General features: G+C 30.5%; 2 protein-coding genes across 2 annotated transcripts in view; one reads left to right on the top strand and one right to left on the bottom strand.

The window, feature by feature from the left end:
* The window catches only part of LOC107441051 (astacin-like metalloprotease toxin 5), an 11480-nt gene extending 9488 nt beyond the window's left edge, over positions 1–1992 (bottom strand). Inside the window, exon 1 of the mRNA XM_016054186.3 lies at positions 1854–1992. Coding sequence (XP_015909672.1) covers positions 1854–1893 — 40 coding nt within the window. The 5' untranslated portion in view covers positions 1894–1992. The remainder of the gene's footprint in view (positions 1–1853) is intronic.
* Positions 1993–4532: 2540 nt separating this feature from the next.
* LOC107441052 (astacin-like metalloprotease toxin 5) lies at positions 4533–15308 on the top strand. Its single transcript, XM_016054187.4, has 6 exons — positions 4533–4688; positions 5495–5568; positions 7957–8032; positions 11717–11837; positions 13834–14009; positions 15020–15308. Exons 1-6 carry the CDS (start codon positions 4649–4651, stop codon positions 15250–15252), a joined length of 720 nt encoding a protein of 239 aa, XP_015909673.1. The 5' UTR covers positions 4533–4648; the 3' UTR covers positions 15253–15308.
* The last annotated feature ends 389 nt before the right edge of the window (positions 15309–15697 follow it).

The raw sequence follows: 15697 nt of genomic DNA, 5'->3' as shown, positions 1-15697 counted from the left end.
TATATATATAAATAAATACATGTATATATATATATATAGTGGCACTTAACTTTGAAAAAGCATATGTATGCTGAATACGTAGTATATGCCGAAAAGAAATATTGATGAAAAACGAAGTATAATTCCTTTATGAAAAACGTAAAAAATGGCTTTACTTTTACTGACTTCTAATGATGTTTGATTAATTTTGGTATTAGGTAATTATTGAAATTTTAAAAAAAGTATTTACTAAAAAACCAAATTAATGGAGAAATTGTGCTTATTCATTTTGGTGAATCATAAACTGCTGCCAAACATTTACTGCTTTTAATAAAGCTTAATTAATTATCGTTATAAATTGTGATTGAACCAAAAATAAGATATGTACAAAAAAGCAACAAAAAAAATAATAATTAATAAATGGTATTTATTCATTTAAGGGAACAGTAAATAATCCTTATACTACTTGTATTATTAACGCCAATAGTGCTTAATTAATTTTGCTAATAGAAATTATTTGAACTAAAAAAATCAGAATAGGCTCGAAAGAAAGCGAAATTAAAGGAAATATGGTACTAAGTCGTTAAAGAGAATCGTAAAAAAAAGGCCATACTATTATTGACTCTAACGATCATTAAATGATTTTTGTAATAAATCCTTACCAACTGAAATAAAAAAAATCTATTTATTAAAAATCAAAATTAAGGCAGAAATAGTACTAATTCGTTTCGGAGAAAAGTGAAAAAATTACCATACTATTATTGACGCCGATGGTGCTTAATTAGTTTAGATAATACGCAATACTGGTACTGCTGTAGTTTGTGGTAACTGCTGTAGATTTAAAATGCATGAAATATACTAACATAGGTACAGAATTATTAATATATTTTTACTTATTAAAACTCAATCTATACTATGCAGTTTGAAAATAGGTACTGTGGGAAAAGGTCAGTTACAAGTCCTCGAAAAGGATAAGTACGCGAGAAAATTAATTGATTTTGGTAAATTTCGGCTATCACGAATTGGCATCGATTAATAGCTCCATACTTATTGATTCAGAATGAAGTTAATTTTTTAATTGATGGGATGAACAACTATAAACATGTTTCGCTTAATTAAATGACCGGGAGATCATAAATAAAAAGAAATAAAGAAAAATTGGAATTATTTTAGCTTTACTGTGTCAATATATATCTTTTAGTTCAGTGCGTGATTTCGTAGAATTGTCCAGTGCCTATTTATTAATTAGTTGCCTTTTAAAAAAAAAAATCTCATTACCCATTGGCATGTCGTTTAGGGTTTGATGGCGCGCGCAACTGATTTGGACGTCGCCACATGTTTCAACTATGTTCAAGAGTAATAGTAAACAGTGCGCATGCTTCGTCATTGCATGCGTTGCTATGGAGACAGCTGCTGTTTTTATTTTTATTTTCACTAGCAGGCATTTTTAATGTATTTACATGGTAATAATTTAAAGAATTTTTACATTCTTCTTATTATTAACTTACAATGACTGTCTTGACGATGATTTTAATATAAATATGAATGGTGAAGAAGGAAAAGTATTTAGGTAGGATTTAAAAACCAATCCGACGAGAAACATGAATTGAGACAGTTTTTGCAACCCATGATTTGAAATGTTTAACGGAGTCAATCCAGAAGGAAAAAGCATTTGACCAATGGATAACCAGTAATCGTAATAAGAAGATCACAACTTTTTCAGTTTTTGCTCTCATTTTGAAATTAAGTTACTGATATATTTTTTGACGTAATTTAAATATTTTTATACAATGATTTCCGATAATCAGATAGCATCTATAACAAATTTTAATTTACTTCTCTTAAATACAAAATAAACTATAAAAAAAACTTACACGCCAAACCAAGTAGACCTAAGAATATATAAATTTTCATGATTGATGATGTTTGCTTCACTACTAAGAAGCAAGTACCAATTTTTTTTTAAAATTTATAAGTAAATTAATATCTCTGTTATGTGAGATTCACCACCTGTTATATTCGTCTTAAATGTCCCTGTTAATCCTGTTCAGATACAGATTATATAAATTTTCGAAGAGATAAATATTTTTAAATTGATTATGATTTGGCCGAATATTTTTAAATATGCAGCATTATTCCAGAAGTTTATCTAATGTTTCGAAGCATTCTTACGTCAATAATTTACGTAATAGTACAAAACATTTATATAATATTTACTTTTATTTAATTCCACAATCTTTACTCAACAAGTCTTCATCACTGAAATCTGTGCATTTAATCATATATTCCTTTTTTTTTTACCAAAAATAAGTGTTCCTTAATTAATTTTACGTCTATCTTTAAAAAAATGAAGAAAAAAATTTGGAATTTCCTTATGTGGGTCGAAAGAATTTTTTTGAAGAAACAAAATAAATATTACAAGCTACTTTTTTTATTAATGAAACAGGGAAATAAACAATTATCTCCCTGATTTCTGGGATAAACAATAAAATACTGTTCAAACGAGAGAAATAATCATGTTCTACTGTATATCACATATGTTGTATGTATGTATGACATTTGTTGTAATGAATGTATGACATGTTGTAAGGAATATATGACATATGTTGTAAGGAATATATGGCATATGTTGTAATGAATATATGACATATGTTGTAATGAATATATGACATATGTTGTAATGAATAGATGACATATGTTGTAATGAATAGATGACATATGTTGTAATGAATATGTGACATTCCTTAGGGGATGGCTGTGAACCATTGGGAACTGTTATTCATGAGTTGACCCACGCTTTTGGATTCGATCATGAACAGTGTAGATCTGACAGGGACGATTACATCACCAGTCTTTGGGAAAACATAATGAGTAATAAGTAACGATATTTCATCAACAGAAAAGTTCGAATTTCCCTCATTTTAATTTTATTCACTTAAAAATATGCATTAAGAAAAACGATATGAAACAATATTTAAAATAATAGGAATTTATAGTTAATCGATTTATTTTTTTTTTACATAAATCATAAACTTTTCATATTAAAATTTTTTAATACATTAATAAATAATTTTTTTTTAATTCATAAAAATTTTTTTTTCTGAAATTTATAAATTTTTTTTTATATACTGGTAAATAGAATACTGTTACAGGCTATTCATTAATCACGATTTGTAATTTATATGTTTCGAATTCATGTAAAAGGTGAATTAAAAAAATAGTACGAAAATTAGGGGTCACCATCAATAAATGAGAGAATAAATTGTTATCGAAATCTGACGTTATTTAAAGTTAAAAACTCAAACACAGTTCTCTATTTTAGATGGATTATGTTTAAAAATTTTTTGGAGAAGTATGGTTCCAAAAGTTCAACTCGGAAAAGAAAAGTAATTTCATGAAGCAATATTATTTTAACCCAAATTTTCTCCAGATCTTACAATAGGACAGTTATACTGTCTGACTTCAAAGCTGCCATTCAAGCTATTAGATCTCGTGAAATCCCTATCTCTTGGACTATCCAGGATTGCCAGGTTCTCCTGGAGAGTTTGACGATAGAAGGGCGACAAATAACACTCCAATGGATCCTAGGACATAGCGATATCTACGGCAATGAACAGGCTGATATGCTGGCTAAGAAAGGCACTCAAATAATTCAACAGCCAAGCACTCTTAAATCCTTTCATTCGGCAAAACTCTATATCAAACATTTTTAGAGACAAAACTGGAAAGCGTTGCTCACTTCTCGAATTTCTTCAAGAAGTTGGAGGAACAGCTTAGAACAGGGTATTGCCGATAAGCCCAGCAATAAAGCTGTTGCAGAATCCATACTTGCGGTGGGCCATGATTGCTTGCCGAACCACCTCTGCTGCATCGGCATTCTCGCTGACCCAAATTGCCGGTTATGCTCGAATAATTAACTTACGGACAGGAACCATCGATTGAGATGTTCGGCTTTGCGAGGGGACTCTGAGGTGAGGCGCTACATGGTTTGGCGCTGAGGTGAGGCGCCAAACCATGATCGACTGGAATATTAACTCTTTGACGCAGATAAGACACCAGTGTCCCTCTTATATGTATTTTTTCTAGCTTTTTAATTACAAGCAAAAATGTATTTTGGTGTTTTTTAATTATAAAAAAGTATAATTGTTGCTAAAAAAATTTTGCTAGATTATCGGAATTATATTTGTACTAAAATATAAAATCCAAAAAAAAAAGGTTGTGTTAATTTTTATTTTTTCCCCCTCAGATTCAAAAATTTACCAATTATTGGTTTCGTAAATTAAATAAATTTCAATGGCGAATAACTGTTTCTCTTAGACCTAATTAACTACAAATTTGAAATTTGGAAGTGAGCCCTGTTTGGAAAATTTTATCTTTAACTCAAAAAATGATAACAGTGTTTCATGTGGCATTTCATAAGCACAAATTATTAAAATGCTAAATATAATACTTTTCCCGTATCTTTGACCTAAATTGATACAAAATAATGTAAAAAGTATGAAAAATATATTCAAAGCAAATTCTACGTCAAAAGGATAAAAACAAATGAAACAGCTGCTGGCTCTCATATTTGAGAGATAATAAATAATTGAAAATTTAAAAAAAGGTAGAAATTTTTAAAAAAAAAGTTGGTACCTGCTTCCTAGGAGTAAAGAAAGCACCATCTATCATGAAGATTTGTATATTCTTATGTCTACTCGGTTTAGCATGTAAGTTTCCTACATATATAATTTCCTTTGTTTTAAAAACAAATAAATTAAAAAAAATTATAATGTCATCCAATTATTAGAAATACGGAAATCACCTTATAAAAATAAATAACATGCGTTGAAATATTTAAACAACATAGGTCAAAAATATTTTAATAACTCAAGTTCACAATTGTTTAACTAAATTATTATCAAAAATATTAAAATAACCTATGCTAAAAATTTGCAATTTACATACGTCAAAAATATTTAAATAACCTGTATTCAGAAAGATTTAAAAACATACGTCAAAAATATTTAAGTACTATATGTTCATAAATATTTAAATAACACTTGTTAAAAGGAATTTAAATAACACATGCTAAAAAAATAAAAACAACATTTATTCAAAACTAATAAATACAGTATTAAATATTTATATAAAATATTTTAAAAATATTCAGCTAATTTTATTAAAAAATATGTTGCTTTGATAGTCATATTTTTTTAATCGTGACGAATATTATTGACTTTCTGTGTATCACGAAATTCTGATTTATTATTTCAAATTTACACACTATCAAGAGTAAACGGAATAAAAACAATTCAAAAGTGTTAGTTTCATTTCTAAAATGATTGTGTTAGTCAAAGAAGTTTAGTTTACTGTTTCAGTTTACTTTAAAAATAAACTTAAATTATAATTAAATGAACTAAAAAAAATTCTTTTGAACACTTTTAAATTTTAGTAAATTGCTTAAAAAAATTGTCACAATGTATGTTGTTGTTTCGATTCCCATGAATTTTTTTATTTCTTTACATTTTTAAAGGGGGTCACCTCCTACACCCGATGGAAAACCCCGATCTGTTTCAAGGTGACATTGCTGGTGTTGAAAATATTTTCGTAAGTAGTATATTTTAGTAAGCATTCTTTTAATTTACTTTATTCTATAAATACGTCATTACATTTAGAAAATAATGAATAAAAACTGAATGTATAAAATAATTTTTCGTCCGGTAGTGGACTGATCGTTAAGACACGGTTCCCAGCAGATCTCCGAAGTCAAGCATCACTGGTTGCGGTCAGTGTGCGGGTGGGTGACCACTTGGATCAGTCTGCGAAGGGACCGAGGATGTGCGGTATTGGTTTTCGTTAAACTGTTCTGCTGTAAAGTGCTCGACTTCGCGTGCAGGTCATCAGGGTACCGAAGCGGGGGTGCCATTCTCTCTGCAGAGGGCCAAAATCGGGATGGCATGTCTTCGGATCATCCTTAGGAATGTTTCCCAGACAGTCGCCAATAGCCAATTGTGCAGCTCTAGTGCGACGCAAATGAACTACAACGATAAAATAATTTTCCAGGACGAGAGCAAAATACTGCTTTCTTTAATTTTGCTATTAAAGAACAATATTTAATCAAATGATTAACAACCTATTATTTTCGTTGATATCAGACACTACACAAGGACATCTTTAACCGAGCGGTTCCTCCAGATGTCTACCCAGAAGGTAGGGAGTTCAAATCACACCGCATCCTTGGATGTGTCTTTGTCTTGGTGTGCTATATGTTCTCGTAACTTGAAAAGGTCTTATAAGTCCCTGAATCTAATGAGCACACAATTCTACATAGGTGTAACAATAAATAAATAAACTAGTACACCGTACACGTTAAATAAACTTGTAGTTCACATCAATTTTGGGTACTCTTCCGTTAAAGGATTCCGTTTGCGATGGTTAAATGTTTTCGCCAAATTAAACACCACAAATAATATTTAAAGAAAACAATAAGCATTGTTTATGTTTTTTGATTCTATGGTTAATCAAGGGATGTGATTGCCATTGCTAAGTTTCATTAAACTGATGTTTTTCAAGGTTCAGTACCACTGCTCGGTATACGTTTGTCCGGTGCACAACAACCCAACACTGATATTTTTTAAGTTAAGTGAAATTGACCACGGCATTTCTCATACTGACCTTTCAGGTGAAGGGTTGCCTTTTTGGTCACGAATTTGTTCACAATCATTTGGGGATTTTTAATAGCCACCTTCAATGGAAAAGTACCCAGTCGTCATTAAAATTGCAGCATTAGTGCTTAGACTCTGTTTATTTTATTAAATTTATTGTTACACATATATAGTGTTGCGTTCAATTTAATGGCGGATTATTTTAATGAACAAAACTGATGAAGGACTATAAGTATACAAAGTATATACATAATAAATAAAAGAAGATTATATTTTTATTTATTATTTAGAAGCTACGGGTTAACTTCAAAGGAGGACGGGTACACTGNAAAATATTTTAAGATTCCATTGAATCAAAAAATTGGCTGCAGTAAATGCAGGATCGAAATCAACAAAAACTTGCTTATCGTAAAAGTAAAGCTGGAATGATAAAGTGCATCTATCATTTATTAAGAAGCATCTTTCAATTCTTTTAAAGTAATTATTTATTTTTTCAGAATTAATGTTACTCGAATTAAGTTTTTGTTTATTATTTGATATTTCAGTGATCAAAAAAATGGACTTTTATGGCGTGTGTATTTTTACATTTATAATTTTATTTCTTTTATATTTTATTTTATTTCTTTTATTCCTTATTACGTTTATGATTTTATTTCGAAATTTGTATCATATCGAAATAAAAATAGAAAATGAAAAATATTAAAATTTGTTTAAATATGAATGTAATAATAATATTAGCATTAAATAATTAAAGAAAGTCTTCTTTAATTTTGCAATAACTTTGAGAAGTTTTTGGTATGAGATACTCATCAAGTACAATAAAAGTATGGTGTATTTCAAGCATATATTAAACAGGCTTAGATTTCGATAAACTTCATGTGTATAGATGTTGATATTATTCTTCCATCAAAAATACAAGTCAGCCTGAAAGTATGCATTTGGGAAAAAATATTTTTGTCTTCTTTCGTAAATATATTCTGGTGCTAAGTGAATTAAATATCATATTTAAACTAAGTTCTTCAAATAATTAAAATTGCTTCTCCGCTCTAGAAAATAAAATAATTACACCAGAGGTGAAACGCTTGATGCCTCGAGTTTTTCGCTTTCGATGCATATATACACTATAAAGTAATAAAGTACTTCATTTCTGTCCACATTTATTTATTTTGGAATTCAAAAACCACCATATGTATATTCTATGTGAATATATATATATATATATATATTTTTTTTTTAAAACTATTTTTTATCTTTGAAAATAGCTATACTCTATTACTTTTTGAATATAGCAACAATTAGAATAATTTTAAGCTTATTTCTCAATCATCAGGATAGAAATGGAGTTCCTTTAAAAAGAATGCTATGGCCACAAGGTATCATTCCTTACAGAATCGACCCTGTATTATGTAAGTATTTTTATCATAATATTTTACAGGAAATTTAATGAAATTTTATAATTGGTAACAACTCTATATGTATAAAAGCGAAAATTTGTCTAGATGTATGTTTGTTAATAACTCGAGAAGGGGGAACACCAGATTTGGTTCCTTGGGCTATTCATCCACTTTTCCTTCGAGGTTAATATCTTCTTTACCTGTACTATGCATGATTCTTCATCGCCTTACGAGATCATCGCCAACAAAACCAATTGTTTTTTATTTTTTGAAATGCCGGATGCTATTTAGGCAAAAGTATGAAATAATCGTCCTGATGTATTATGTAAATGATGTGCATGTTACTGTTAATGGCCGAAATCGGTGGTTGTTGACTTTCATTGGTGAATGTTGACAATCAAATTAGTCACTTTGGTGAATGTCTGAAATATTTATTATATCCGATTTGATATTAATTCATTCGTGGATATAATTACATTTATTCGATATTTTAATACTTACTGACGATAGATTAGAACAAAACATCAGTGCTTGGAGTATCGGGCAAATGTATACCGGGCAGTGGCACTTGACCTTAAAAAAACATCAGTGTAGGGTATACCGGGCAAATGTATACCGGGCAGTGGCATTTGACCTTAAAAAACATCAGTGCTTGGAGTATCGGGCAAATGTAAACCGGGCAGTGGCACTTGACCTTAAAAAAACATCAGTGTAGGGTATACCGAGCAAATGTATACCGGGCAGTGGCATTTGACCTTAAAAAACATCAGTGCTTGGAGTATCGGGCAAATGTATACCGGGCAGTGGCACTGAACCTTAAAAAAGCATTAGTGTAGGGTATACCGAGCAAATGTATACCGGGCAATGGCACTTGACCTTAAAAAAACATCAGTGTAGGATATACCGGGCAATGACACTTAACCAGACCTAGTATATCTAGACCTTTGGTAAATGTCCGAAATATATACTATGTCTAGTGCCACTTTTGCTATAGCTTAAATATTTAAAAAAAAATAAACAAAGCGTTTGAATCAATTTTAAAATGATGACGAAATTATTGCCTTAAAATTAAAAAAAATAATAATAAAAACTGTGCCAAATAAGAGTAATTGAAGTAGTAAATTTATACAGCGGAAAAAAATTTAAAAAAAAATTATCCAGGTGCATCTAAAAGTGGATGAATATCCCAAGGCACCCTATTTGGTACGTTTAGTTGGTAATTAGAGTGGGTTTGATCCATGGAAGATTTTTTCTTTTCTTAAGACCCAGGATCTAAACCGTCTTAAATGTGTGTATTTAAATATATAATTTATCTAAGCTTGGGGTGACCTGCTGTTTACAAGCAACCTTTCATCTTCTTTTTATCCGCTATAAGGACCAAGTGAGTACAAATTTTAGCACTCGATGCAATTTCCAATCTATATCGCAATATTTTACCGATTATTCTTAATATTGCACCCAAATAAAATTTAGCAACATTCGCAGTGTTCGATAATTATCGTTCTGTATAATGTCCGCAATATTCGATGCACGTATTATTGGATAGCCGGTGACCTGCGTTCATCAGAATCTGGTGTGGCGTAACTTCCCCTACGATTATTGAACAGTAGTATTAAACATTATTTTGTAGTAGGTACTACGATTATTAAAAAGTAACTAGTATATAAAACATGCTAAATCGATTCAATCTGGGTGTTCTTTTTATTAATAAAGGTTGACATTGCTGATAATTATCTCCCCACATGGCTGACTCGCCTACATCCAAATTAACGCCCACTTCGATGTATGGTCCATGTTGAGCAGTTGACTTGCTATTTGTGACTGCGTTATTAGCCTCCCAAGCTCAATTACACTCAACAAGATCCTGCACACACGAGACTACTCCCACAAATGTGAACTTAATGCAGCTCTCACGACAAAAACTCAAAATTCGGTGAGCGTTCCCTGGTCTTTCGCAAATACGGCAACTAGTTGTATCCGTTCATCGAATTCCATCCATGATAAAATTCTGTTGGGGTGTATTGTGGCGTAACTATCACTACCATTATTAAACAGTAATTCACTAGTATACAAGATATGTTAACTTGGGGGTATCTTTTGATAGATGAAGGTTGGCATAGTCCATAACTACTATCCCCACTCAACTTACTTTTGAACTTGTCTTCGTGGAACCAATAACAGATAAGTACTGATTTTTTTTTATTTATGATATTTTCATTTAAAGGATAACATATAGTTAGAGTATTTATTAACTCGTGATCAAGAAATATGTGAACAATTGACTATTATTATTAATTGTTAGCATTAAAATATTTAAAAGTCCTGAAATTGAAATGCCGTTTGGACAAATAAGAATAAGTATATTTTTGTTTAATAATACCACTGACGGTGAAACAGACTATTTCTTCAATAACTTGTGCTATCGTGCATATTTCTCTGTAGTAAGTGATAATAATCATCCACTTTGCCAACCTTTATCTATCAAAAGGCACCTCATAAGGAAAATAGTTCTTCATGTCTTATATACCAATGAATTAGTATTAGATATTTGTACTGGTAGTTACGCCACATTACTCTACTTCCACAATTTTATCTCTGATGGAATTCGATGAACGAATACCATTAGTTGACTTATGCTGTTTATTTATTTTTTTCGTCCATTATTTATTTCCTTTATTTATTGGCCGAAGGAATTATATGTACTTCACTAGATTTTTGAGCGATATTTGGTGAGCAAATCAACTGTTAGATGTGGACTATCCAGCGATGTTGGCGAGTTCGTATCACGCCCGGGTCACCAATAGGGGAATGCAGTTATCGACAGTGTCAACCATCATCTATAAAAAGGCACCTCAAGATTGAGCTAAGTTTACAGGCATTATATACTATTGAATTCGTATCTAATATTTGTAGTGGTAGTTATTTACGTACTTGCACACTTTACTTCTGCACTTAAACTATGAGTTTGGCGCGATTTAAGGATATTTAATTTTTTTCCTCGTGGTTCCTTCTGCTTCTATTTTTTTAATAAAATATTTTGGGTTCCTTGGGCTATTCATCCACTTTTTAGCGCAAATTCTTATTTACTTGTGCTGCTTTCTAGTTCTTGAGCAGAGCCATTAGGCTAAATTTTTTTTCAGAGTTTATTTGTGGCTATAAAATGTCTTGTTTACTTTTAGATTAGTGCATTTTTTAATTTAAAGAAATTTATAAGAGTACGTTAATTTTCGGCAAAAAAACTCTTTTCTTAACCGGCTCACATAATTAATGATAGCAAATAAATGCACAGTTTAATTTTAACGAAGTTACTAATTTGATTTTTTGAAGGCGTCGTAAAGATAATGATCATATTTTATTACGTAAGCATATGTTGTAATAAATACTTTAAATAACAAATTTACCATTATGCCATGTAAGAGGCAAAACTTTAATCCATTCTCACTTAAGCAATATTAGTTTGTCATAGTTACATATTGTCTTGAGTTTAAATTATGCGATTTTAAATTTTGAAATACTCGAAATTCTACTTACTTAAAAAGGTGGACCAGCTATTCACCGAAATCAGCAAGTCTTTACATGTATATATTAGTATAAGTAATACTATTTTAATATAAGTAATTTTAATAACTTTTAATAACAAATAAATTTCCAGCTATTTTAAGTGAATTTTATAATTATTGGTGAATTTTATTTTAGATACGCTTTACGAAAATATTACGATTTCGCAAGCAATGAAGAATATTGAATCTAAAACATGCATTACTTTTGTAAAACAAACAAAAGAATCTGACTACATTAACATTTTCTCTGGAAATGGGTAAATACTTGTATTTTTTTTGAGATTAGTATTATCAGCGATATGACATAATTAATGAAGCAGATTTGTTACAAAATTGAAATAGTTTTTGTACTATTGCGTAACATCGTAATTCAAAAATTCTACCAAATATATTGCAAGATATTTCCAAAGTTGAGTAAAAGTGAAAGAAACGAAAAAATGTGTAACAATAAATAAGTATACTTTTTAGTTAGTCAGAATCTGTCTCTCTCAACTTTTTTGCTTTAAATTTTAACTATTTATCCATTTATCTCTTTCTCTCTCTCTCTCTCACCATTTTTGCTTTAAATTTTGATTATTTATCCACCCATCTCGCTCTCCCTTAACTTTTTTGATTCAAATTTTGACCATTTATCCCTCCCTCTCTCTCTTACTCTCTCACCATTTTTGCTTTAAATTTTGATTATTTATCCATTGTTGTGGAAAACCTTTTTCCCAGAGAGCTGGAGAAAAAGTTTTCTAAAAAATGGATAATTAATCAAAATTTAAAGCAAAAAAGTTGAAGAAAATCACAAATTAGTACTTTTACTTGCTAATTTCAAAGCAAAATTCGCTTTAAATTCATAAATAAAAATAGCCTTTTCAGCACATGTAATTGTAGCTCCGTAATTGCATTTAAGCGGGCTAACGATCGACCAAGCGTAGTATTTTTTAATGCAACTTTATCAGTTAATAATTCTCCAACGAACTACCAAAACTTCTTTTTTTCTCCCGTCATACTCCCTGTACTTTCTGTACAACATATCTTTTCGTAACTTAAAGCTTCTAAGTGTAATAGACTTTGCGTATTAAATCTTATCGCAGAAAAACTCTATGTGCAATAAATACTTATTGCAATAATACTACAATAACTTTCCGGCTAATTGCAATTTTGAACGGAAAAAAAAGCCTATCCTTAGTTCATAAAAAGTATAGCCATTTCAGCATATCAAATTTTATCTCTTTAGCCGCATTCCTGCCTGTAGAGCTACAAGTATTTTATTTTCTACAACAAGAATAGCAACTTATAATTCTAGAACAAATTATTGAATATTAATTTTTCATTTCATCCTAATTTCTGTACATTTATCTATCCACCTAAGTAATTTTAATTTCCTAAGTATTCTAGTTCTTGCGCAGGAAAGCAAAATGTAGAGTAACCCGCCTGTAGAGCAACCCGTATTTTATTTTCTCCAACAAGTATAGCAGCTGCTAATTCCAGAACAAATTATTGAATATTATTGTTTTATTTCACCCTAATTTCTGTACATTTATCTATCCACCTTTGTAATTTTAATTTCCTAAGTATTCTAGTTCTTGCGAAGGAAAACAAAATGTAGAGCAACCCGCCTGTAGATCATCCTGCCTGTAGAGCAACCCGTATTTTATTTTCTCCAACAAGTATAGAAGCTGCTAATTCTAGAACAAATTATTGAATATTATTGTTTTATTCATCCTAATTTCTGTACATTTATCTATCCACCTGAGTAATTTTAACTTCCTAAGTATTCTAGTTCTTGCGCAGGAAAGCAAAATGTAGAGCAACCCGCCTGTAGAGCATCCTGCCTGTAGAGCAACCCGTATTTCATTTTCTCCAACAAGTATAACAGCTGATAATTCTAGAACAAATTATTGAATATTATTTTTTTATTTCATCCTAATTTCTGTACATTTATCAATCCACCTGAGTAATTTTAACTTCCTAAGTATTCCAGTTTTTTGCTCAGAAAAACAAAATGTAATGTTAAGTTGAGCACCCAAAACAGGTTTGTATTGTTAAAAATTTTTTTTTTACTTTTAAATTGTATGTTCTGTAAATCAGTGATATAAATGACGAATAATGAATGAGAATAACAAATACTTTTAATAAAATATTTGTTTAGTTTAGAAAAAATGCACTTTATTTACTCAGGAAAAAAAGTTTGAACTGTATTTCGAAACCTTAATACCCATTACTTTTCACAAAAGAATGCTGCACATTTCATTTGATCTGCAGGTGCTATTCCCATTGGGGTCGAACTGGAGGAGCGCAACCACTATCCTTAGGGAACGGTTGTTACCATTTGGGAACCATCATTCATGAGTTGAACCACGCAATTGGATTTACTCATGAACAGAACAGATCAGACAGAGACGACTACCTCACTATAGTTTGGGATAACATTATGGATGGTAAGACACATATTAGCTGAACAATCTCCTTCTTATTAAAATTAATATCAATTAATTATCGAAGATCAAGAGAAGGGGAAATGTCCAAGAAAGCAGATTCTAAGAAAAACGAACTTTTGAAAATTTTCAGGAGCAGGAAGCATTCAATTAAAATTTTAAAAATTAACAAATGTACGCCAAGGGTATTAATTTACATCCCCTAAAATTCTTAATTTTTTAAGCTGAAAGAAAGATAAGTTTTAAAATCGAAGTAGTTGGCACATCTCTTTCATATTTTTTTACTGGCGTTCTAATAACGAACAAAAATATATTTCGTTTTTTTTTTTAATTACAAAAAACCAGTCTAATAGTTACTTAAAGAATCTGCTATATTATCGGAATCATATTTGGACTAAAATGCAAAATCTAAAATAAAGTAGTTAGAAATTTTTTTCTCCCTTCATTCATATTCAAAAATTTATCAATTATTAGTTCGGTAAGTTAGCGAAATTTTAAGGACGAATAACTGTTTCTCTTAGATTTGAATAACCACAAATAAGAGAAAAATTATTGTTTGGAAGTAAGTCGAGTAGGGAAGATTTTACCTTTAATGCAGAAAAAGTCACCAGTGTCTTATGATGTATTTCATAACTATAAATTATTAAAATGCTAAATATAATATTTTTGGTTCATTTTAATCTAAATTAATACAAAATAATGCATAAAGTATTAAAAATATTTCTAATAAAAATTGTGCGCCAATGGGTTAATATTTAAGATAAAAAGAAACAAGTGTTTGATAGGGATTTTTTTTTATTCACTTGAATATTTCGACCTGCAGAATTAATTTTTTATAAGAATTCTAAAACTATATATTAAAGGGGGAGAGATAATAGAACCTTTAATATTCGTCACCTGTAAGTTTTCTGAAACAAGAGTGAATTAAGTTTTGAACTAAATGCCTTAAATTTAATCAAGTATATTTATAATTTCTTTTTCTGCAAGTGATATTGCACTGTTTTTTCCTTCAGAATTTGAAAATCAGTTCAAAAAACTGCAACCTAGTCAAGAGAGATTGATTAACAGCTTCGATTATGACTCCCTCATGTTGTACGGAGAGAAAGCATTTTCAAAAGACTATGAATCCAAGACCATGATAGCAAAGCAAAGTGGTATACAGCTGGTTGAGCCATACGTCAAAAAAAGGCTCAGTAAGAGTGACATCGACAGAATAAATGTCCTCTATGATTGTCCTAATAAGTAATTGATCTCATTCATGATTGTTTACGAAAATAAGAAATAAAAATCGTGAAAAAATAAGACTCCCATTTTCATATGGCTTTAAAATACTCAACATAAAATAAATAACTACTTAACTATAGTGTTTTCACCCTAATGGTATCGAGTCTTTTCAGAGTCTCTTTTGGGGCTCGAGATAACCTGCTTGGTAAGGCACTTAACTCCCGATCGTGAGGGCAGGAGTTCGAATCCAGCTGGTCGAAGTCTCCCCGTGTAGTAGATGGTGGCTAGTGCAGTTAAATCTGTCAAGTCATAAAGTCCTTCATGATTCCCTAACAAATAATACCTCTGGGTGCTAAATAGGAGATCGATAGTTCTCTGGTTCGTGTCAAAATTACGATCTGTGGATGAATAAATGGATGTATGAATTGGCCCGCCCTATAAACGGGTGTAACGTACGGGTATGGTAA

This window comes from Parasteatoda tepidariorum, chromosome 3, assembly GCF_043381705.1.
Source record: "Parasteatoda tepidariorum isolate YZ-2023 chromosome 3, CAS_Ptep_4.0, whole genome shotgun sequence".
In the NCBI taxonomy this organism is placed as follows: domain Eukaryota; kingdom Metazoa; phylum Arthropoda; class Arachnida; order Araneae; family Theridiidae; genus Parasteatoda; species Parasteatoda tepidariorum.
The sequence above is the reverse complement of the archived record's forward strand: the minus strand, read 5'-3'. Positions and strand labels throughout refer to the sequence as shown.

Coding starts and splice junctions, on each gene's coding strand:
- LOC107441052 (XM_016054187.4), top strand. CDS start 4,649: ATGAAGATTTGTATATTCTTATGTCTACTCGGTTTAGCAT. Junction 8,033..11,716: donor CAGAATCGACCCTGTATTAT/GTAAGTATTTTT, acceptor ATTTTATTTTAG/ATACGCTTTACGAAAATATT. Junction 11,838..13,833: donor AACATTTTCTCTGGAAATGG/GTAAATACTTGT, acceptor TTTGATCTGCAG/GTGCTATTCCCATTGGGGTC.